Genomic DNA, 26,625 nt, shown 5'->3' with positions numbered 1-26,625 from the left:
AAAAATCAGAAATAATAAAGTGACAAAATGGCATATGTTACAATAATCATTTTTAAAGTGATTTCTATTTCAGAAAATTAAATTTTAATTTCTTTTTACTAAGAAAAGAAAAATCAATGGAAAAAAGTCCAGGGAACAGAAGAATATACGAAAGATAATTAAGGATCTAGGAGAGGAAGTAATGAAACATGCTTCAAAAAAATAAGAAAGGAATAAGGAAATTTGCAGGAGATGACAAACAAAAGGGATTGATTAGTCTGGGTCTGTATCATTTCACACTCTTCAAACAGCAAAGAACAATTTAAAGTCATCATGCCCCTTGACAGGCAAGAATCTGTAAAAATCTTAACAGGCATTAAAAAATGGTTTGAGGTAGCTTTAAAAATACAAGACAAAAAGACAAATTGTGAAATGAGATAAAGGGAAAAGAAGAATAGATTTGACAATAATGTAAATTTTATAAATCTTACCAAGATGGATAAAATACCTTAAGGGTATTGAATTTTCAAGTGACTCATGTATTTAAACATTGTTTTTCCTTAACACCTAAATGAACAATCAAAATTTCAAAATACTTTAATATGAAAAATGATAAATGTTTATTACTATTATCATCTTTTTCTCCTCTTATTTCCAGGACTTCAAAGACACTGAAAATACAACAAAAGATAATTTTATACTCCTTTAAAAATACTAATTTACCTGTGGACATCACTATTTTAGATGACTCAGGAACAGCATCCTTATATGAAACGCCACCATGTTCTCTGGCTAGCGCACTTAAAGAAGTTGAAGATGTGGAACACATAACAGGAATACATTTTTCCTGTTTAAAAAAAAAATCCTAGATAAGGAGGTCAGAGAAGTATTGGCATCACTGGTTCACAAATTATCAGCTGTCGGAAGTCTTCAGGGTTGGAAACCCCTGTGTCACAAACTGCAATACTTTTCAAACTGTCCTCCTAAAAGGGGCCCATATGCTGGTCAGTGAGGAGAGGAAGAGACCAAGAGGATGAAATTCCCAATGCTAACCCTGCTCCAACTAGTCACACTTCAGACAAAGTAATTTGCTCTGTAAAATTTGTTTTATTTTTTTTAGTTTTCCCTGTAGGTTTTTTTTACACTAAAGTAGTCTGGAAACCTAATCCAGCAATTCATCAAATGACAGTGGGGGACCTCAACAAGGCAGAGGACAGAATTTGTCTTTGGAAAGCAGTCACTCATCTGGGTGTTTATTGTTATCGAGCCTGTATTTCTTCATATTGCATACGATAATTCTCACAAAATCACAAGTGGCTTGCTAAAGTCCATACAAGATTATGCCTGTTATATGTAAGAGCCAAATGTCTTTTGGGAATTACTAAACATCACTAGTGTTTCATTTATTTTATATCAACTCTTGAGGTTTTCTTGAAGCTGCCTTCAAACATGACTCTCCAATGTCAGAGAAGGCACTCTTGTGCCTAGAAAAGGTAGTAATAGAAGATATTTAACAGGCAAGGAAAAGGAGAAAAAAACAGAGTAACAGTGTTTTCAGATTTTTCTTTATTTATAAATTAATGACTGTCATTTGGGCTCACAGTATCCTAGTAAATCATGTTATTTTTAAAGTATTAAATTACAAGGGGCTGGGTACAGTGGTAGAGCATATGCTTAGCATGCATGTGGTCCTGGGTTCAATCCCCAGTAATTCCATTAAAAATAATAAAGTACTATATTATAATTACTGTGTTAATATATATTCTCATTCTTTCAGTATTTTAAAAATCTGAAATCTAAATCCTGACTTAAGACTTATCAAAATATTATGTTTGCATTAACACTGTAAATTGAATAAAGATACATCTATTTGGTAAATGTGCTTCCATACATCTATAGCTGACAAAAGAGAATCTACTGCAAGAACAATTCTTACTCTAGTTCAGAGTTAAATCTTCATCTTTTTATGATGAAATAATGAAGCTAAAGAAGATGAAAGTAAACTGAAATGCTTCCTTTGAAACCAGAAAGTTTATTATCAAAAAAATTACAGTATCTGTTCCTTGCCCCTCCTCACCACCATAGAACAGTATTTTCAAAAAACTCTCATCAAAATTGTCAAATTAGCATTGGAATTATTTGAAAATAAAGGAGTCAAGAGAAACTTCTTTGGTTGAGGGGATAATTAGGTTTTTTTTTTAATTTATTTTTAATGGAGGTACTGGGGATCGAACCAGGACCTCATGCATGCTAGTCATGAACTCTACCACTGAGCTATACCCTATACCCAAGAGAAACTTTTTGAAGCTATCATATCTTCACCATATACCAACTAATCACAAAGACTTTTTTTCAGCAGTTGGAAAATATGCATTAAATATATGCATCAATGATCTCGATACATTTTAATTTTTAAAATGCATTTAAATATTATTTGCCTTTACATTTCATTAACTTTTAAAAACTTCATGTAATTTATTTTTAATTTGAAAAATTTCATCTGCTAAGAATTTACATTAGAACCTGCTTATTTGATTTTTTCAATGTTTATGATTTTATATTTGAAATACATTCAGTTTTATTGACTTTTGATTTTTATTTCCTAAATTTTGAATGTTTTTTAAAAAATACCAATATTTATGTAAGTTTTTAAAAATCAAAATGGTGTTGTCATTTTACTCCATACCACAAACATTAGTTGAAACAAAATAGAAGTGTTATATATATTGATATCAGATGGTTGAACTCAGAAATGTTTAAGGTAATACTGCTGAAATTTAATTCAGTTCTAATAGATTTAGAAAATTTGTATGTCTTTAGAATTTATCTCTTGTAAACAGGATGTATTTGGATCTTTTGAAAAATCCATTTCGATTATCTTTGTCTTTTAATTGAAGAGTTTAGTGCACTAACTTTTAAAGTAATTGTTAACAAATTTGGGCCTGGGTCTACCATTTATTATTTGTTTTTTGTCTGTTTCCTCTGTATTTTGTTCCTCCATTCCTCTGTTCCTATCTTTTTTTTTTTTTTTGATTACTTGAATAGTCCACAGAATTCCACTTTAATTTTCCTATTGGCTTTTTAGCTTTATTTCTTGACATTTGTGTTTTCATACCGTGCCCTGGGAATTACAATGTACAATCCACATAAAGTTAATATTGTACTGCTTAACAAAAAATATTGAAACCTTGCAGTGATACAAATCCATATCCCCCACCCCAAGTCTTTATACTATCATTATTTTATGTATTATGTTTATGTATGTTATAAACTCCACAAGATAAAGTCATACTTTATAAAGAAATTAAAAAGAAGAAACAAAAAGAAAGTCACATGCATTTACCCAGAGATAAACCTCCTTCAGCATTTCTTATAGTGTTTGTCTGCCAGTGATGAATTTTTTATGCTTTTATCTGACAATGTCTTTAGCTCACCTTCATTCTTGAAGAGTATTTTTGCTGGATATAGAATTCTGTATAACATACCTCCTCCTGTGTGTATTCCCCCCAACCAGAGTCTGTTTGCTTCCATTCACTCTCCAGTGTCTTCAGGTAACTGCTTTTCCTATTACCTCCAGGTCTTAGAGTTGTTTTCTTTGGGGGAGTCAGGTAGGTAGGATGTGACTCTAGCATCACTGAATTTATCACATTTATTTTCCCCTTCCCCCTGTTTTATTGAGGTTTAATTTATGTACAGTAAAATTCACTTTGCATTGATTTTTTAAAGTATACTGAGTTTCAAATAAACTGGTCTGAAAATAAATACATCCATGCAGTATTTTCAATGTGGTTTTGAAGGAGTTGAACACTGCATTCAGTTTTAAGTTCATCTAAGAAACAAGTATCTTGATGGCTATGTAGGCCCTTTAAAAAGTCTTATACAGTCTTGGTACATTCCTAAAAGGCTTTATCATACCTTTAGTAAATTCTAAACTGCATGTTTAATAATCAGGCACTGCACAGACCTATGATACAAATTAGTAAGAGGTACAACTAACCTTTCTTCCAGAGTTTGTGCCTTTTTTCCTTGGTATGATATTTTTAACAGAGCTTCCCTTCTTAGGGGCTGAAGTATGTCCAAGTGGTTTAGCCCGACCTGATTTCTTGACCTGCTGTGTTGGTAATATTATAGCAGTTTTCTGTGGAGACTGCATTGAACGCTGGGTTGCTTTGGAAGGAGAAGGCTGTGTTTTTGCTGTATTTTTTGCAATGGGAACTGAAGAAAAAAAGACACAACACAAAAGGAAAATTAAAATAAATAACATAATTAAGGTATATTCTTCTTAGAACTTAAGAGAAATTTAACTCAATCTTTTAAAATATTCCAAAGGTTATTCACTGAAAACCACTTAAAGGTACCATTTAAAATCAAGTTTAAGGTATTTAAGGTTTCAGATTATCAGGAAATAGTCTGATTCTCCAGGAAAAACAGAGGCTTTTATAATAGGAACCAGTAACTTCAAACTTATTTAGTTCAGTGAAAATTTCTAGCCATTTGCTTTTTGTCTGCTTCTCATATTTTCAATTCTTAGCAGAGGGAAGAGTATGCCCTTCAGAAAATACTATCCAACTATGCCATATACAGGAATCATTTTGCCCATCAATACAGAAAAACATAGCAAAGCAGCTACTGACAGCTCCTGCTTATCTTTAAGAGGCCAGGCTGAATGTGGCCCTTGGGTTGTTGTTTGCCAACTCCTGCTATAGAACATTATGATATTATCGATCACTGTAACATCCACACTAACCTCACCTGGGGTGTCACTGCTGCAACTCACTGATTTCCAAGTATGTTTCCATGGCAGAATGTTTTTCCCTGTTTATGTTCCTATCTCCCTCTCACCCTATTCCACTCAGCAAATGACATTACTTTCTACTTTATGAGAAGATTAAAGGCTATCTTTTGGGAGTAATCATAACCATCCCACTTCTCTGTCTTAAAATACTTCTATTTTCATTCATTCTCATCTCTTTCTCTTGTATCAAATGAAGTTTTCACTCTGCTCTTCTAAGCCTAATCCCCTTTTACTTATGTCTTAATAACTATCTTTTTGGTTCCTCTGGGATATTATAGTTTCAATTATCTCCTCTCTCTTCATGGTATTTAATCACTCGATTCTCAACTCCTTGCTCTCTGTTACAACCCTCACATATCCCTTATTTTGAAGTTTCCTCCCCTAGTTTCTGGTACTTCCAAGCCCTTGCATGAATCCTCCTTCTACTCACTATTAAGATACCAAGAAGAATCACCTTTACTTGATATTTCAATTTCCTTATTATTTTGTGTTTCCTTATAATAAGATTTTCTTCCCCCAACCACTTTAAAGAAATTCTTTCCAAGGTCAGTAATGACCCCTTCCTAGTAGCTAAATACAAATAAATCTTCATCGTCTTGACCAATCTATTCATTTCCACAGTTCTGGTCCCCATCTCTGAATATATGGCATGAAGAAAAGGAAATAGATTGAGCTCTAGACCTGAGTTTAAAAATTCCTGTACCAGGTTAGTTTAAGATAGAACCTAGGAGTATAGGTTTTCAAAAAATACTTATTAAATGAATGAAAAATATTTTCAACCTGCAAGCCAATGTTACAACTACAAAACAAGCATTATTTTATATAAAGAATTAAGTTGTAACAAATAAAACATTACCTTATGGAACATGGCAAATGTAATGAAGTCAATATTTGATTCAAGAATTTTGATATTTGATATTAATAAACATTGAGACACAAAAATTTGAGCCATAGCTTCAAATACTCCCCTAAAATATTATATTCTAGTACAATAAAAACTCCTTGATGCATGGTATATATATATGTGTGTGTGTGTGTGTGTGTGTGTGTGTGTATATATATATATATATATATATATAAGCAAAATAAGAAAAATGCATTACAAAAAATTTTAAGTATGAAAAAAAATTTCACTTTAGAAGCTTTTCAAAGGCAAAGACTCAGTTTTGTTCACTGCCATATGGCCAGCACTAAAACAAAATACTTTTTAAACTACTAAAGAGGAAAGAGTAATCATTCAATATACTAAACAGCAAAATTAAACTGTATACATTACACATGTATTTTTTGGTCTCCTCCAAAGAGCAATCATAGAACATAGACATATGCTAAAACTCTAGTCAGTATTAAACTATTTCAAATAGAAAACAGGTTTATTTAAACAAGGTTAAAATTATATACAGCACTATAACCATGTGTTCACAGTGGTCACAAAGTGAGTAAAAACCTCTTTTAAAAAATTATGTGAAATATATAGGCTATGTTAATCACCTTTAATAAAAAATTTTATGTGAATACCTAACACAAAACTTGTCTGGCTCCTTAGCTTATCTTCAGGTAGAACAGATAATGTTCAGGTAAGAAAAATGTCCAGGAGATGAGAAGTTACTGAATTGTGAAAATGCAAAAAAAATTAATAAATCTTGGGAAACAATCAGAAGGCAGGAAACAAAGTCAAAAGGAGGCCTGGAAGCCTGGAACCGGGAGAACTGAAGAAAGAAAGGAGGTGGATGCCAATATTTATTGGCTACCCATTACGTGCTAAGCATTCAGTATCTGTTATCGCATGTAATCCTCCCAAATGTCCTATGAGGTAGGTATTACTGCCCTTTATACATGAGGAAACAGGCTCTGTGAAGTTAGGTAACTTAGCCAAGATTACTAAGATTATAAGATTGGCTAAGAGAGTTTCATCTCCTAAGGATATGCTTTTTCTAATATGCCACCTTATTTTCTTTCCTCTAACAAAAAAGGCTATTAAATTCACCTCCGAGTCAAAGTGCATGTTTGTTTAAAAAAAAAAAAAAGGCCCAAAAGACAACCTTGCAAACTCCTATGTGATATTCCACTAGTTGCTAGGTGCTCTCTGACAGAGGAAGTCTTGGGTTTTTAAAAATCAGATGTAGAGGCATACTTATAAGGAGAAAACATTAACAAGTACAGACAAAAACATGCTGGTTAAACTTGTCATGACTGGGAAGTTAACATTATTTAATATTGATGGGGGGGAATGGCTATGTGACTTTATTTGGCAAATGAAATGTTAATAGTTGTGATATGTACAGAGGCTTTCCCCATTTCAGCATTAGGTCTGCTCTCCTGGGCTTTTGCTTCCACCTTGTGAAGACTATGTCTTGGGCAGCCCACCAGTCACTGAGGAGTGAGATATGTGAAGCACACTTGAACTCGGTTCGTGGCTGGAGCCAAGTTTCACTGATCCTGACTAGATTAACCAAATATCTAGCGGATCTTCTAGCTGAGGCCAGCAATGCAGGATGCAGAATCCCAGCCAGCCAGTCTGACTGAGATCTCGGCCCACTCCTTACACTACCATCTCCAAACTGGCATGCACTCTCATACCTGATTTCTAAGTAGTATTCATTAAATGTACATTTCTGCTGACACATGAAGACGCTTTATTATTGAAAGATAGTGCTTGCATTCTCTGAACTATGAAAAGAGAATAGCATATACAATTACAACACGTAGAAATGAACAACAACCCCGTATTTCCAGTTACTGTCACACATGTGCTGGTTTGGCCCACAAATGGCTGACGTGAACAGTAACTGTAAAATAGGTTGGAGATATAAACTAATATGTACCTTGCTTTTAATCTAAGAAGACTTGATAGAGGTATGGTTGCTTACTGTTCTCCAGATTTTCCACCCACCCTTTACTTAATACCTAGTGGGGTTTTTTTGAACCAGTCTAGGCAATTTAGGAAATCAGAAGAAATAAATACGGTCCCAGTCATATAGTTCATATTCCATATATGTATTTGTGTATACATAAAAATTCCCCTCCTTAAGTAGACAGATTTATGATTTCCTTCTCCTCAAATAGACTGAATGTTACACATATGTATGTGTGTGTATATATATATAAATATATATATCTCTCTCTCCATATGGGAACAAGGGCAGAAACTATTATAAAAACAGATGATTTTCTCCAAAGGCACATGAAAAGATGCTCAACATTGTTAATTACCAGAGAAATACAAATCAAAACTACAATGAGGTTATCGCCTTACACTGCTCAGAATGGCCATAATCAAAAAAGTCTACAAATAATAAATGCTGGAGAGGATATGGAGAAAAGGGGAGCTACCATATGATCCAGCAATCCACTTTTGGGTATATATCCATAAAAGATGAAAACTCTGATTTGAAAAGTTACATGCACCTCAATGTTCTTAGTGGCACTATTTACAATAGTCAAGACATGGAAGCAACTTAAATGTCCATCAACAGATAACTGGATAAAGAAGATGTGGTACGCACACACACACAAACACACAAACTGAAATACTACTCAGCCACAAAAAAAGAAATAATGCCATTTGCAGTAACATGGATGGACCTAGAGATTATTATACTAATTGAAGTCAGACCAAGTCAAATATCATATGATATCACTTATATGTGGAATCTAAAAAATGATACAAATAAACTTATTTACAAAACAGAAACAGACTCACAGACATAGAAAACAAACTTACAGTTACCAAAGGGGAAAGGAGGGGACAAGGATAAAATAGGAGTTTAGGATTAGCAGACACAAACTGCCATTTATAAGATAGATAAACAACCCAATCCAAAAATGGGCAGAAAACCTAAACAAGCAATTCTCCAATGAAGACATACAAATGGCCAACAGGCACATGAAAAAATGCTCAATTTCACCAGTTATCAGAGAACTGCAAATCAAAACTACAATGAAGTATCACCTCATACCAGTCAGAATAGCCATCAATCAAAAGTCCACAAATGATAAATGCTGGAGAGGGTGTGGAGAAAAGGGAGCCCTCCTACACTGTTGGTGAGAATGTAGTTTGGTGCAGCCATTATGGAAAACAGTATGGAGATTCCTCAAAAAACTAAAAATAGACATACCCTATGATCTACCAATCCCACTTCTAGGTATATATCCGGAGGGAACTCTAATTTGAAAAGATACTAGCACCCCAATGTTCACAGCAGCACTATATACAATAGCCAAGACATGGAAACAACTTAAGTGTCCATCGACAGAGGACTGAATAAAGAAGCAGTAGTATATTTATACAAGGAATACTACTCAGCCATAAAAAAGAATAAAATAATGCCATTTGCAGCAACATGGATGGACCTGAAGATTGTCATTCTAAGTGAAGTAAGCCAGAAAGAGAAAGAAAAATACTATATATAACTCATATGTGGAATCTAAAAAAAGAAAAAAGACACTAATGAAATCATCTACAAAATGGAAATAGACATGCAGACATAGTAAACAATCTTATGGTTACTAGTCAGAAAGGGGGTGGGAAGGGATAAATTTGGGAGTTTGAGATTTGCAAATATTAACTACTATATATAAAAATAGATTAAACAACAAATTTCTTCTGTGTAGCACAGGGAACTATATTCAATATTTTGTAATAACCTTTAATGAGAAAGGCTATGAAGATGAATATACATATGTATATGTATGACTGGGACATTACTCTGTACACCAGAGACTGACACAATGTAATTGACTATAATTCAATTAAAAAAAAAAAAAAGAAGTGAATGAAAGTTTCCTGCACACAAAAAAAAGTTCTACTGCTTGGAAAAAAATTAAAATAAAAAAGATAAAAAACAACAGGGTCCTACTGTATAGCACAGGGAACTATATTCAATATCTTCTAATGACCTATAACAAAAAAGAATATGAAAGATTTTATATATATATATATATATGAATCACTATGCATATACACCAAAAACTAACACAACATTGTAAATAAACCATACTTCCCCCACAAAAAATAAAAATTAAAGAAAACCCAATGTCTTGAATTTGAGATTAGAAATAGACAAAACCGAGTGAGACGGAGAAGATGGCGGAGTAGAAGGACGCTCGCAGGTCACCCTCTCCCACAAATACACCAAGACCCACATCTACAGACCCACTCAGTCAACAAGAGCACCTGTGGAACTCTGACAGAACATCGCCCTCTTCAAAAGATAAAGACCCCAAAAATCTGGTAGGAGAAAAGGAAAAAAGAAAACAAAAGGCAAAGCAGCCCGGGACGGGTCCCGCGGGGAGGGAGCGGCAAAGGAGGACTGGCGCTCGCTCACTGGGTCTCCCCTCTCCAACTGAGAGGCCAGCGGGACTCAGCGGGAGCCTCCGAGGCTCGGATCTGTACAGAGCAGCCCTTGACTAACAGAACTAAGTTAAACCGGCACAGAGCGTCCCCCCGACACCCAGCCTGAGACGCGGACCGGCAGCGGCGGGAAGGGCCAGGCTGCACAAGCCGGGCGGAGGAAGGGGGCGGCTGCACAGAGGCAGCCCCAGGGGACTGCAAGGGGCTGCGCGCCATGGCTGTGGGTGCACAGGGCAGAACCAACTGGGCCTTCCATAAAACAGCAAGGTTGATGTGCTCTCGGGGGAAGGGTGCACACCCCCATCTCTGAAAACCAGCGGAAAGTTTTCCAGGGAAGAGAGGCGGGGCTCAGGCACAGCCTCCATATCCTCCGGCGCTGAGCACCCAGGCGGGGGCGGGGGCGAAACCTGCATCCGCACCTAAGGGCTTAGCAGCCTCAAAGGCCAGACTGAGACTGGCCTGCAGCCGGGGCAGATAGGATCCTTCCATCCTGGTCCCTCAGAGAACTTGCTCCACAAAGACAAACAAGGAGCTGTGTTTTGGCTCGGAGCAGGGACAGGGCTGTCCCTGGGTCTTCCCCAAGCCCACCTGCGGAGCGCCGACCAGGGCGGAGCGCCGACCAGGGCGGAGCGCCGACCAGGGCGGAGCGCCGACCAGGGCGGAGCGCCGACCAGGGCGGAGCGCCGACCAGGGCGGAGCGCCGACCAGGGCGGAGCGCCGACCAGGGCGGAGCGCGCAGCCGCACAGAGCAGCGGAGCTACCGGCAGCGGCGCAGGTAGAGCAAGAGCGGCCCCCCGCCTTTTGGGCAGGAACACAGCCCCTGACCGAGGTGCTGGGAGGGGGCACGACCCGCCCTCCTACTTGGCCAGTCTGCAACATCTGACTGCGGCATCCGGAGGGCAGTGACCCGCCCGCCCACAGCAGAGAGCTGCACCTGACCCAGTGTTAGGAGGAGGCGCGATCTGCTTGCCGACAGGTGCTGGGAGCAGCACAGAAGAGGGCGCCAGCGGAGGGCCTCTGAAAACAGCAAGCTGAGCTTCCAAAACAGGACGAAGACAGAAAGACTTCACAGTAAAAGCACACAGACTCCAGGAGAACACCGACAACCCCCCCCTTTTTTTTTTAGTTTTTACCTGTTCTATTTTCTATTACTCTCTTAATCTTTACTTCTTAATTCATTTCTATTTCTCTTGGGTTTTGATGTCCTGTTATTGATTAGACACAGGTTTCAAATACATCTATTCATCTCCCCCCGCCCTTTTTTTGTAAAGGTTTTAAAAGGACGTCTCAACCCGATTAATACTCTGCTTCAACTCACTCTTCTATTATTCATTATACACTGTTTTCAAACCCTCTTTCTCCCTTCTTTTAAAATTCTTTCTCTCTCTCTCTTATTTTTTTTTCTTTTTTTCCTAAGTTCTATTCCTAAATAGGCATCAGATAGATAAAATCCTTAAGGACCAAAATAAACAACTGATACTCCATAAACCACAGTGCCAAAGAGGTATGAGCAAGATGAAGAAGCAGAAAAACCTTTCCCAATTAAAAGAACAAGAGAAATCCCCTGAAAGAAAGATCAACGAAATAGACATCGATAGCCTACTAGATCAAGATTTCAAAAAAGGAGTGATCGAATTGCTGAAGGAATTAAAAAGAGATAGTGTTTAGAGATATAAAATATGTCAAAAATGAAATTGAAGCTATAAAGAAGAGCCAAGTAGAATGGGTAAACTCATTGACAGAGATGAGGAATGATCTAATAGCTGTGCAAAGCCGACTAGATAATGCAGAGGAACGAATGAGTGATCTAGAAGACAGGGCAATAGAAAGCACCCATTCAGAAGAACTACAAGAGAAGCAAATAAAAAATAATGAAAATAGCATAAGGGACCTATGGGATAATATAAAGCGTCCCAATCTTCGCATAATAGGGGTCCCAGAAGGAGAAGAAAGATCAAAGGGGATTGAAAAGGTTTTTGAAGAAATCATGACTGAAAACTTCCCAAACTTAAAGAAGGAATCAGATATCCAAGTACAGGAAGCTCAGAGGGTCCCAAACAGGAAGAACCCAAATAGACCCACACCAAGACATATCATAATCAAGATGGCCAGAGTCAAGGATAAAGAAATGATTCTAAAGGCAGCAAGAGAAAAGCAAAGAGTAAGTTACAAGGGAACCCCCATAAGGCTCTCAGCTGATTTCTCTACACAAACACTACAGGCCAGAAGGGAGTGGCAAGATATATTCAAAGCCCTGAATGAAAAAAAGATGCAGCCTAGGATCCTTTATCCAGCAAGGCTATCCTTGAGGATAGAAGGAGAAATAAAGAGTTTCACAGACCAAAAAAAGCTGCAGGAGTTTAGCAACACTAAACCCATGCTAAAAGAAATACTGAAAGGGCTATTCTAAATAGAAAAGCAGCAGGATGCTACAGAAATGAGAAACTCACAACTGGAAAGGTGATAACTCATGAATTACAAATAAAGTAAACATGAAATTATAAAAGAAGACATACAAATCACTGAGAGTGGGAGAGGGAGGCAGGGAAATATAGAATATTTTTTTCTTTCTTTTTTAAATTTTTTTAACAGTAGGATGGGTTTGAGATCATGTTACTATCAGTTTAATAAAAACAGTTATAGTAATGGGTTGATAGATTTACAAAAAAGGGTAACCACAAGCCAAAAATTTACAAAGGAGTCACAAAAATTAAATAAAATCCATGATAATACAAAGGAAAATTACCAAACCACAAAAGGAAGAAAGGAACAAAGAGGATATACCAATTCAACTGCAAAGATAAGTTCAAAATGGCAATAAACACACATCTATCATTAATTACTGTAAATGTTAATGGACTAAATGCTCCAGTCAAAAGACACAGAGTGGCAGACTGGATAATAAAGCAAGAACCTTTAATAGGCTGCATACAAGAGACCCACTTTAGGAAGAAGGACACATATAGATTGAGAGTGAAAGGATGGAAAAGGATATTCCATGCAAATGGAAAAGCCAAAAAAGCAGGTGTTGCAGTACTGATTTCAGACAAAATAGACTTTAAAACAAAGGCCATAAAGAAAGATAAAGAAGGACATTTTATAATGATTAAAGGAGTGATACAAGATGAGGATATTACACTCGTTAATATATATGCACCCAATATAGGAGCACCTAAGTACATACAAGAATTACTAACAGAGATAAAGGGGGATATTGATGGGAATACAATCATAGTTGGAGATTTTAACACTGCATTAACATCACTAGACAGATCTTCCAGACAGAAAATAAACAAGGCAACAGAGAAATTAAATACTACAATAGAAAAACTAGATTTGGTGGATATTTTCAGAGCATTACACCCCCCAAAAATAGGATATACCTTCTTTTCAAGTGCACATGGAACATTTTCGAGGATCGATCATGTACTTGGGCACAAAAGAAACCTCAACAATTTTAAGAAGATAGAAATTATCTCAAGCATCTTTACTGACCACAATGCCATGAAACTGGAAATCAACAACAGAGAAACAAAGGAGAAAAAAAGGAAAGCATGGAGATTAAACAATATGTTACTGAAAAAACAATGGATCAATGAGGAAATCAAAGCTGAAATTAAAAAATACCTTGAGACAAATGATAATGAAAGCACAACCACTCAAAACCTATGGGACACAGCAAAGGCAGTGCTAAGAGGGAAGTTTATAGCGATACAGGCCTTCCTCAAAAAAGAAGAACAATCTCAAATAAACAATTTAACCCACCACCTGAATGAATTAGAAAAAAGAAGAACAAAAAGCCCCAAAAAGCAGCAGAAGGAAGGAAATAATAAAAGATCAGAGGGGAATTAAATACAATAGAGATTAACAAGACCATAGAAAAAATCAACCAAACCAAAAGCTGGTTTTTTGAAAAAGTAAATAAAATCGACAAACCTCTGGCCAAACTCACAAAGAAGAAAAAAGAGAGAGCACAAATTAGAAAATAAGAAAGGAAAATGGAGAAATTACAACAAACAAAATAGAAATACAGAATATCATACGAGAATATTATGAAAAACTATATGGAACCAAACTGGATAACCTAGAGGAGATGGACAAGTTTCTGGAAACATACTGTCCACCAAAACTGAATCAAGAAGAATCTGAACACTTGAACAATCCGATCACTAGAAAGGAAATAGAAATAGCAATTAAAAACCTCCCTACAAATAAAAGTCCAGGACCGGATGGCTTCACCGGGGAATTCTACCAAACATACAAAGAAGAACTCATACCAGTCCTTCTCAAACTCTTCCAGACGATTGAAAAGGAGGGAATACTCCCAAACTCATTCTATGAAGCCACCATCACCCTGAAACCAAAACCAGGCAAAGACACTACAAAAAAAGAGAATTATAGGCCAATATCACTGATGAACATAGACGCCAAAATCCTCACCAAAATTTTAGCAAATAGAATCCAACAACACATAAAAAAGATTATACATCATGACCAAGTGGGGTTCATTCCAGGGACACAAGGCTGGTTCAACATAACGCAAATCAATCAGTGTAATACATCACATCAACAAGAGAAAGGACAAAAACCACATGATCATCTCAATCGATGCAGAAAAAGCATTTGATAAAATTCAACACCCATTTATGATAAAAACTCTCGCCAAAGTGGGTATAGAGGGAACATATCTCAACATAATAAAAGCTATATATGACAAACCTACAGCCAGCATAGTGCTCAACGGTGAAAAACTCAAAAGCTTCCCACTAAAATCTGGGACAAGACAAGGATGCCCACTATCACCACTCCTATTCAACATAGTCCTGGAAGTCCTAGCCACAGCAGTCAGGCAAGAGAAAGAAATAAAAGGGATCCAAATTGGAAAAGAAGAGGTAAAAGTGTCATTATATGCTGATGACATGTTACTATATATAGAAAACCCTAAAAGGTCCACACAAAAGCTACTAGAGCTGATTGAAGAATTCAGCAAGGTAGCAGGTTACAAAATTAACGTTCAAAAATCAGTTGCATTTCTTTACACTAACGATAAATCAACAGAAGAAGAAAGTAAAGAAACAATCCCCTTTAAAATAGCACCCAAAGTAATAAAATACCTGGGAATAATCTAACCAAGGAGGTGAAAGAATTATACACAGAAAACTATAAACCATTGATGAAGGAAATTAAAGAAGACTTTAAAAAATGGAAAGATATTCCATGCTCTTGGATTGGAAGAATCAATATTGTTAAAATGGTCACACTGCCCAAGGCAATCTACAGATTTAATGCAATCCCTATCCAATTACCCAGGACATAGTTCACAGAACTAGAAAAAATCATAATAAAATTCATATGGAACCATCAAAGACCTAGAATTGCCAAAGCATTACTGAAGAGAAAGAAAGAGGCTGGAGGAATAACTCTCCCAGACTTCAGACAATACTATAGAGCTACAGTCATCAAGACAGCATGGTATTGGTACCAAAACAGACATATAGACCAATGGAACAGAATTGAGAGCCCAGAAATGAACCCACAAACTTTTGGTCAACTCATCTTTGACAAAGGAGGCAAGAATATACAATGGAATAAAGACAGTCTCTTCAGCAAATGGTGTTGGGAAAACTGGACAGCAGCATGTAAAACAATGAAGCTAGAACACTCCCTTACACCATATACAAAAATCAACTCAAAATGGATTAAAGACTTAAACGTAAGACAAGATACAATAAACCTCCTAGAGGAAAACATAGGCAAAACATTATCTGACATACATCTCAAACATTTTCTCCTAGAAGAAATAAAAGCAAGAATAAACAAATGGGACCTAATGAAACTTACAAGCTTCTGCACAGCAAAGGAAACCAGAAGTAAAACAAGAAGAAAACCTACGGAATGGGAGAAAATTTTTGCAAGTGAAACCGACAAAGGCTTGATCTCCAGAATATGTAAGCAGCTCATGCGACTCAATAAGAAAAAAATAAACAACCCAATCCAAAAATGGGCAGAAGACCTAAACAAGCAATTCTCCAAGGAAGACATACAAATGATCAAAAAGCACATGAAAAAATGCTCAATATCACTAATTCTCAGAGAAATGCAAATCAAAACTACAATGAGGTATCACCTCACACCAGTCAGAATGGCCGTCATTCAAAAATCCACAAATGACAAATGCTGGAGAGGCTGTGGAGAAAGGGGAACCCTCCTACACTGCTGGTGGGAATGCAGTTTGGTGCAGCCACTATGGAAAACAGTGTGGAGATTCCTCAAAAGACTAGGAATAGACTTACCATATGACCCAGGAATCCTGCTCCTGGGCTTGTATCCAGAAGGAAATCTACTTCAGGATGACACCTGCACCCCAATGTTCATAGCAGCACTATTTACAATAGCCAAAACATGGAAACAGCCTAAATGTCCATCAACAGGTGACTGGATAAAGAAGTGGTGGTATATTTATACAATGGAATACTACTCAGCCATAAAAACCGACAACATAATGCCATTTGCAGCAACATGGATGCTCCTGGAGAATGTCATGCTAAATGAAGTAAGCCAGAAAGAGAAAGAAAAATACCATATGAGATCACTCATATGTGGAATCTAAAAAACAAAAAAACAAAAACAAAAACAAACAAACAAACAAAAACAAAGCGTAAATAAAGGACAGAAATAGACTCACAGACAGAGAATACAGACTTGTGGTTACCAGGGGGGTGGAGGGTGGGAAGGGATAGACTGGGATTTCAAAATTGTAGAATAGACTACACTGTATAGCACAGGGAAATATACACAAAATGTTATGATGGCTCACAGAGAAAAAAAGGTGACAATGAGTGTGTATGTGTCCATGGATAACTGAAAAATTGTGCTGGACACTGGAATTTGACACAACATTGTAAAATGATTATAAATCAGTGAAAAATGTTAAAAAAAAAAAAATCAATGTAGATCCGCCATACAAAGAAGCTTATGTTTAGAACTTGTAAGAATTGAGAAAATATACTTTGAACTATCACTCTTAAAAAAAAAAAAAAAAATCTTCCAAAATCTGGCACATGAATCCCACAAAGTTTTTTTCTAGATCTGCAGAATTTTTTTTTTTTTGCAAGGGGGAGATAATTAGTTTTATTTATTTATTTACTTTTTCAGTGGAGGTACTGGGGATTGAACCCAGGACCTTGTGTATGCTAAGCACGTGCTCTGCCACTTGAGCTATACCCTCCCCCCTAGATCTCTAGAATTTGATCAAATGATTTCTCTTGTAAATAATTACAATACTTTATATTATTATATGAATATATTTTAAACTTCAAGTTGATAAACTCAAACCACAATTAAGTAGAGGTGGGAGACCACAAAGGGGAGCGCTCATGCCCTGAGAGGGTTGCAGAGCCCAAATGGAAGAAGAAAGACTCCTCTTCTTTCCTGGCAAGGACTCAGCCAGTGGAAGGCTTACAGACTCGTTGTTCACTACAGCCCTCTCAACTTCCTTTTTCTCTCTATAAAAGCATTCTCCTTCCCTTGCTGTACAGGAGAACTTGCACTTGGCTTATCGTGGTTACAGACCCCAAATTGCGATTCTCTGCTGATTCTGAATAAACCCATCTTTGCTGGAAAAAAAAAGAAATAGACAAAACCAAGTATGAACAGCCAGAAACAGAAAAGCAAAATATGGTTTGAAAAACCAAAACTGAGTAAAAAAGAAAAAAAATCTGTCATTGTAAACATCTGACACTGGAACCTTTTGCAGAGTTAGAAATTCTTTGCAAGTCATCATCCTTATTTTTAAAACTCCATATACAATGAAAATATCATTTATACTAAGGATCTTTCATAGTGGTAACTATAAAACCAAAGAAATACTAAAACCCTCCATTTTAAAAAACATGGAGATATCGATTGAGACAGTTACACCTAAACTATCCAGCCTTGAGACTTGATATTCACAGAAACTCAGTCAAGGTACCTAATGTCTCTATCTGGAACTTTGCTCCCTGTTCAACAGAGCTCACGTTGCTACATACTGATCGGTCATGGACAGAAATAAGAGCAAAGGGGAGGCTGAGTCAAATGTAAACCCTCTGAACTTCCTTCATTCATTCTTGCTACCATCCCACACCATAGCTCTGACTTCCTTGACTGGTATCTTCAGACACTGCCACACTTCTTTTCTCCTCTTCCCCAACCTGTATGAAAGAACCCACAATCCCACCCCAGAAACCTTGCTTTAGAAATTAAATGTTCATAACAGACAGTTTGCTTTACCTCTGAAACTAGCTTTATGAATACCCAAAGACTATCATTGTTACATAACAGTGACTTTACCTTTTCATAGGCATAGTGATAATCTTTTAAATGTATATATTTCCTTATTTTTAGCAATACAAAATCATGTTAGAAAACCTCAAATAAGCTAAGAAAAACTCTTGAAGGAAACCACAAGGGATAGTTACTAGTAGAAAAAGAAACAAGGAAGCATGTTCCTACCACTTTTCACAGCAGGCATTTTGGAAGCCAGCTGAGGACTATGAATTTTCTCAGATGAAGTGGGGAAGAGATCAGATGGACACAGGACTCTGGTACCAACTGCTCTTCATACCTGCTCCCTCCCGTTCTTACTATCTAGTGCAAAGACACTGGGTTTCAGATTAATTAGGTTCAAATCCAGCTTTACCACATAATAGCTATGAGAAAGAATAGCTCGGGCAAATTATTTAAATTCTGCATGTGGCATGTGGTATACACTCAATTAATGTTATTAGCTGCTATTATTAGCAGCACCACCACCATCACCATCCCTGTGTCTATTCTCACTCTCCCTTCCCAGGCTCTGAGGGTGCCCCATGCCCTCTTTCATCAATGGATTGGATGTTGGGGAAAATCTGCTGTCAATGCCTAACAAATGGAAGAAAAAGTTTCCTCCAAAGATGGAACTCTTATTTGTCTACATTCTAACTAACACCTTCACTCCTTCCTTTTATGACCAATGTTCACTTTTTAGCCCACGTTCACTATTACTATCATTTTCTCATTTTTCAACTCTCTGCACACTTCCAGGCACCTCTTTTTAGGGAACCTCTGGGTGCTAACATCACCCACAATCTCCTAACAGCAGCCATTGAGAATGATGCTTCTAATCTTATTTGACTTCCAGTAAGCACCAAACATTTAATTTTAAAATTCTCCCTTCTCCCTGGGTTTTGCACAACCACTCCCTCCTTTTTTTCTTCCTACTCTCTGTCACTTTTCCTATGGTGTCTCTGAGGACTAGCTGTCTTCTCCCTACCCTCATCTCAGTTTTGAGTGCTTTAGTTCACTCTTGATCTCAGCTACCGCCTATACATAATGATTCTCAGACTTCTTGCTCTCATGTTCTCTTGCTCACTCAAGAATTCACATGCCTACCTCCCCCAATTCCACCCCCTACAGGCCTGTCTCAAGTTCCAGAGCTGTGTTTTCAATAGCTAGCTAATCTAAATAAGCATCTCAAACTCAACATGTCCAAAAGCAGAATCATCATGCTTATCCTATATGCTGTATCTTGATGAATGCCATTACCTTTTTTTCACCTGATTACCAGAAGTCAGAAATCTTGAAGTCATCTTTGTACCATTCCTCCCTCCACATGTCTAACCAAGCCTACCTCCTTTACGTATTTCCCAGTTGTGTTCTTCTTTATGGCTGTCAATGACGTGGTCCAAGACCTCGTTACTTCTCATGTAAGCTATAATACAAGCCTCTTAATTGCCATTCCTAGCTGCCCTTTCCAATCCATATTCTATAGTGCATCAGCATGATCTTTCTAACAAATTGTATGTCACTTTTCCACTTGAAAATCTTCAGTGATGCCACATTACCCATATGCTAAAATCTGAACTCCTTTGCCTGGTATCCCAAGGCCCTCTACACATCTTCAGAGCCTCTTTTCATCTCTTCTCCAAGTACCATTACAGACTCAGCAATAATCATCTGCTTTAGATCCTCAAACTTTCTGACCCTTACTGCCTTTGCAGAGGCTGACCCAAGAAAGGCCTTCCCTCCCTTGTGAACAGCTTAACTACCATACGTTATTTGAAACTCTGCTTTGTAAAATTCTAGCACTAAGCTCCAAGGCAAATCATAGGATCTTAATGTTCATATACCACACATACTGCATTTATCTCTATTGGCCAAGATCTTATAGCAGCTTATCTTTACTTACACATCTATCTGTCCTGCCACACTGTGAGTTCCTTTAGGGTAAATAACTATGTAAGTTCCATTGTTATATCTCCAACATCTGGTCTAGGGTCTGCCACATAATGGGAATCCAATAAATATTTGTTAAATGAATAAATGTTTAATATTCAAATTTTGTCTCTGATCTTATATTCCTACAGAAATAATTCAGGTAGGTTTCACATTTAACAGATGATCATGGCTTAATCACATCAGTTTTCTTAAGTATGCTTCAAATACTAATCAACCAACTTAAAAATCACCCTCTAGAATACACTCCATTCAAAAATGAAGTAAGGACTGTAAATCAAAACCACAATGAGGTACCACTTCACATCCACTAAGATGGCTATAATTTTTTAAAAAGGAAAATAACAAGTGTTGGCAAAGATATGGAGAAATTGTAACCTTCATACATTGCTGGTGGGAATGTAAAGTTGTGCAGCTCTATGGAAAAGTTTGGACATTCCTGAAAAAGTTAAACATATAATCAACATATGAACCAGCAATTCCACTCCTAGCTGTACAGTCAAAAGAAATGAAAACAGGGACTCAAACAAATACATGTATGGGCATGTTCATAGCAGTACTATTAACGGTAGCCAAAAGGTGGGAACAGCCCAAATGTCCATCAATGGATAAACAGATAAACAAATTTGTGGTATACACATACAATGGAATATTATTCCGCCAAAAAAGGAATAACTGATATACGCTATGACATGGATGAACTTTGAAGACATTATGCTAAGTGAAAGAAGCTAGATACAAAATCATATAGTATATGTTTCTTTTTACATGAAATATCTGGAATAGACAAATTCATAGTAACAAGAATACAGATTGGTGGTTACCAGAAGAGGGAGTAGAGCGTAACTGTTTAATGGGTACAGGGTTTCCTTTTAGAGTGATGAAAATGTTTTGGAACTAGACAGAGGTGGTAGTTGCACAACACTGTGAATGTACTAAGTGCCCTCAAAATTGTGCATTATTAAATGGTTAATTTTATATTATGTGAATTTCACATCACTAAAAAAAAAAAAAAACAAAAAAAAAAACTGCCCTGGGGAGAAAAAAGAAGAGAAATTTGTATACTTCAAATGAGCCAGAGACTTTACATATTATTAAAATTTACCTTTACAATTTTGTAAAGCAAGTATTATCATCACAATTTTACATATAAAGATATAGAGGCTCAACAAGATAAGTAACACTGAATCCAGTATCACACATCTAGTCTAGAAGTGGTAGAAATGGGATTCAAATTCAGGTCTGTCTCACCCAGAAGCCCATGTTCTTCGCTTAACCTGGGTACTGTTTTTAATTAGTGAGGGAAAAAAATGAAAAGATATGGTTTTTTAATTAAAATATTTTCTTCCATAAACTTAATGAACAAAATGCAGAATTAAGTAGTTTAGTTAAACATTTTTTTCACGCTCAAATTTGAGGGCACTTACATGTAGACAACAAAGAAAAATATTTAAAGTAATACTGGAAACAAATTAACAACATGGCCTTAATAATCCAGTGTTTAGGTGCTTTAGTTTTTTCAATTCCCTTGGCTGAAAATATACCCTTAAGAAAAAAATTGAATCAAATATTAGAGGAATATCTTCTGATAGTCTTTCTTTATTCTTCTAATTTTCTTGTGGATTTTCTCCAATTCAAATATTTACAATCATAACACATTTTATATTTATCTATACATTATTAGAATAACAGAGTAAGACTACTTAAGTAGATGGGACCAAATCTATACAATTCTATGCACATGGAACAGAATACAACATATGCTTTTGAAGATGTCGTCAGTTAGTCTCAATGACTATTGGCAATGAACATTTCTGATTTTTTAAGTTTCCTAAGGCTTATCTAACAAAATGTTAACAGTGATTATATCCAGATGGCAGGAATACAAGCAGTTTTTTTATTTTACTCATCACTTATTCTTGTTTTCTAAATATTCTACAATACCAATTGTCACTGAAAATATAAAATGCCCCCAAAGATAAACAACCTAGTCACTTTCCTGAGTAACAACAGAACCAGTCACTCTAAATATTTAGATGTCTCTAAAGAAAACAACTTTTCAACATAAGCATTACAATAGTCTATTATGTAAAAAGCCATACAACTTTAAGACTAGCATACATGAATCCACTAAAAATAACATTAGAAAAACCGACAGAGGCTTACTGCATACCTTCAGTGAACTTAGAATCAGCAGTTTCAGAATTAAAGGGCAGATCCCCTCAGTACCAAGACAGAAATCTTTCAGAGAAGCCGACTCAACATAACATAATCATAAAAGCATCTCTATTGCCCAAGCAGTTGACCGTCAGAGACACATAGCCTACCATTCATAATAACAGGAGCACTCTCTGATCAGATATCAGACACCCCCACACCTCAATTCTGCTTCCCACAGGTCTCTGCTTATCATTCTTCCTTTTATCATCACTTACCATATTGCTTTTTAAAAATATTTATTTTATTATATGTACATTAATTTATTTATTGTTTTGGGGAGAGGCAATTAGGTTCGTTTATTTCTTTCTTTATTTGTTTCTTTATTTATTTAGATGGAGGTACTGGGGATTGAACATAGGACCTCATGCATGCTAATAAGCATGCGCTTTACCACTTTAACTATACCCTCCCTGCATACTGCTTTTTCACTCTCTTACTTTCCTACTGTGCCCGAAACAAACATAAAAGTCCTTTTTTGAACTCCCTCTTCATTTTAAAAGATTTGTTTTACAACTAATCACTACAAGGGAAAAAATGGCAAACACTGGAGAAGTTACAAAGGAAAAGAAGATCTCTTAATTTTTAGTGGTAGCTAATCTTGCACCCAGTTACCTATTCTAATCTGAGGGTTCTGCTCAGTTTCCTGCTCATTTACCAAGCAGAAACACTTTGTTTGGCATGGTGAGAGTGCAATAGTGTTAACAAACCCAGCCCTCTTGCCTAGCTCCTCCATTGTCCTTCCTGATTCTCCTTCATGACCCACATAGGTTTTTTCCTCAACACCAAGAACCACAGTCTTACAGTATTAAAAATACCTTAAACATATAATAAAAGGTAACTCTCACATAAAAAGAAGTAAATCATTCACTCAGCAAATAAAGATCTCATTTAAAAGAACTTGCTTTTGGGGTCTGACACAGGATTCCCATTTGGGATGTGCTGCTATGTCTTTTCCAGTAGCCTTCAAAAATTATGTCTGGACAACTAAACCAAAACCAAATATACTGAAAGGATCTGTCTTTAATTCACTCCTCCTTCCCTCATCTCAAAAGGGGGCTTGGAGATCTAAGATGAACACATTAAAGAGAGAAGAAACTCTTCATACACCTACCTTAAAAAACATAAGTTAATCTGTATAAAATACTGTATCTTAAGGTTATTGAAAACTTATTAAACTGTTACTGGGAAAAATTTCCCAAACACAACTGAAAGGTTAAAGGATAGCTCTCTAACTTAAACAAAATAATAAAGTACAATTAAAGTTGTTTATCTCCATACCCAAGTGACAATGCCTTTTTTCTTGTCATACATGCAAAACTAAAATAAAAAAATCTAATTTAGTAGAATTTACATGGTTTTTCTACCCTGTTATATAATTATATCTCATAAGTATTTAGTCTAGAAAGGAAATCATAGAAGTTTAAGAACAAGCTAGAAACCGCAATGAGAATTTAGAAGAGCTTTAACAGTGTTGTTTTAAAAATATATTTGTTTTCTACTTGCGGATCACAGATGCTTTGCAAACCACTCCCTCCAGTTTGATAGGGTTTGCTTCCCATGAAGACTATTTTAATTTCACAATTGCTCCTCTTGTCTGCTCACTTCAAAAGAAACCAAGATTTTGGTTATAATGACATTATTAAAGAAGGTGATAGTTTCCAAAACCTTTAATATTTTCAGAAGAAAGTTCACAGGAAAAAAAAGCACATCAGCAGTTTCAGGACAATTCATAATTCATCTAATAAGACTGAGCTTTTAAAAACCACTCAATTTTTAAATGATAGCATATTTTGTCTTACTGAATGACGTCTGTACAGTGACTTCGATTATACTCCTAAAAAAATCATAGCAGTCACCACTATAATTTCCACAAAATGCATTAAATGTATTGACACTATATTTAATTAGTAAGATACGTTATCCACATTTCTATACCATAAAAATCCTTTTAATAAGTCTCATGTAATACCAGGGAAAAAACATGTAATATTCCTCAAAGCTATAAAAAAAATTTGGCAACACTTTTCATTATAAATTGGAGATTTAAATGATCGAGTCTGACTTAAAATAATAGGGTTGTTCCTTTTTTAAGCCATTTTTATGGTGGAAATAACCAAAATCTGACTTTTCCCTTGTACCATAAAACAATTTTTAGAAGTGACTAATCAAATAATAGTGCCCACAATTTCAACAAGTAATATTTAAAACAAAATAGAGGATTTTTTGAGATAAAAGAAATGACTGCGATATTTAGTATACAAAAGATAACAAAGCAGACAATTAATTTCTTTAACCACATTTCAACTGCAATATAAAGAAACTTTTGGGGTAATTCCTACCTTTAGAAATATTTCAGAGAAACAAGCTGTTGCTGTATTTACCATGAGGGTGATTTAGGTTCCACCTGAGAGCCTTTCTCCTTTACCAGGAATAAAACTGCCTTTCTGGAGAAAGCAAGTTAACAACAAAACCCATGTTGCCCAAGCAAGCCTGAATTTCTAGCAAATGGGGATGAAGCGATTTGCATTTGTTGGTTTGGAGGGGAGGGAGTGGGAGGAGGGGACTAAAAGGACTGCTAAAGTAATTCACATTGTCTGTGAGCTGTATAGTCAGTCATCATCAGTCACCTGCTCAAACTTCCTTCACTCCAGCCTTCAGAGAAGAACCAAAGGTTACCCTGGGTCAGAGAATCTGGAAAGAAATGAGAAGACATGCGAAATCTAACTGCCAACCCACTGTATCTGTTGACAAAGTTATCCCCGCTGGACTACATGTCCTAAAAACCAAGACATTTTAATAGTCTCAAGAGAACTTGTTAAAATATATCATAGAACAGAAACAAGAAAGAAGCTCCAGGTTCTGCTTGCAATTACTGTAGTATTTAGCTGAAATACTTAAAACAGAGAAAGGACATTTGTTTTTTTTTTTTTCTTCCAGATACTTCTTTGCATCATAATAGCTGACTCATTTGCACAAGTAAAACATTTGTTCCAAGCTGTAAATATCAGCTGTTTTAAATTTCTTGGCTTTTGAGTGAATAATTTGGGTTGAGAGCATTTCTAACTACTTCATTTATACCAAGCAAGAAAAGTACTAAATATGCTAAGCATATTAGTCTGTATTTTATTATAAGCTACATTAAGGGCAAAAATCTAAACAAATACTTGAGTGTTTATTCAGAAGTTTTCTGATAGGACTGATATACATTGAACTTTTTATACCGCCTTAATTTTATGTACCTCTGCTACATCTAACCCACTGTAACATAAAGGAAAAGTGCTGCTTTATGTGGTGTTTACTAAACACACAGTCGTATAAAAGGAAAAGGTTTGTAAATATACGTCTGAAAAACTATAAAATTTTAATTTTAATATTTAAAGAGAGATGAAGCACAAATTATAGAAACCACATAGTCCTCTGGTTACGTCCTCTGGTTACAAAGAGCAAAAGCAGCCATAATTTCTGGTTTTGTTTTGTTTTTTTTTTAAATGAGAATGAGGTGGGGGTGGGGAGCAGCTACTTTGCTCACTGGGAACTTTGAAATACTTCTCAAAAGACTAACTTTGAAACAGCTCAAAAGAAAAATATTACATAGGAAGGGCTTTACCAAATAGGACTATAATATAAAATGACTAGTTACATTTTTAAAAAGATCAAAAGTTTAGATTTTAAAACCCACTCCCTTAAAATTTTAATTAAAAACTAAACCATACACATGCATGCATACACACACAACATAAACCAGCATTCAAAGAAGCAGCTAACAGTGTCCAAGATAATTATATTTAAAATCTATTTTTTACTTTAATCTTTAGAAGAAAGTTCCTATTCATACAATTTATGTCTGAATTACTAAACAAAGAAAACCTAACATGATAGTTCTACCAATTATTCATTATCAAAAATGTTTTACAAAGTTGTGAAGGAAATGTCATATTACCATTAAGTTCCACTTGAAAATTAAAGCTATTTCCATGAGAGGCAGGGGATGGGGAACCCAAATAAACAGGAGGATTTTATTAAG

At 36.0% G+C, this 26,625-nt stretch overlaps 1 protein-coding gene across 4 annotated transcripts in view; it reads right to left on the bottom strand.

The window, feature by feature from the left end:
• SCML2 (Scm polycomb group protein like 2) overlaps nucleotides 1-26,625 on the bottom strand; it is a 92,032-nt gene that overhangs the window by 14,917 nt on the left and 50,490 nt on the right. For all 4 annotated transcript variants that reach the window (XM_032475071.1, XM_032475068.1, XM_032475070.1 and 1 more), the window contains 2 exons: nucleotides 3,977-4,194; nucleotides 703-826 (listed from right to left, as the gene is read on the bottom strand). In XM_032475071.1, coding sequence (XP_032330962.1) covers nucleotides 703-826; nucleotides 3,977-4,194 — 342 coding nt within the window. The remainder of the gene's footprint in view (nucleotides 1-702; nucleotides 827-3,976; nucleotides 4,195-26,625) is intronic.

Source organism: Camelus ferus, chromosome X, assembly GCF_009834535.1.
Source record: "Camelus ferus isolate YT-003-E chromosome X, BCGSAC_Cfer_1.0, whole genome shotgun sequence".
NCBI classification, from domain to species: Eukaryota; Metazoa; Chordata; class Mammalia; order Artiodactyla; family Camelidae; genus Camelus; species Camelus ferus.
Note: the sequence above shows the minus strand (reverse complement) of the source record. Positions and strands in the feature narration are given on the sequence as shown.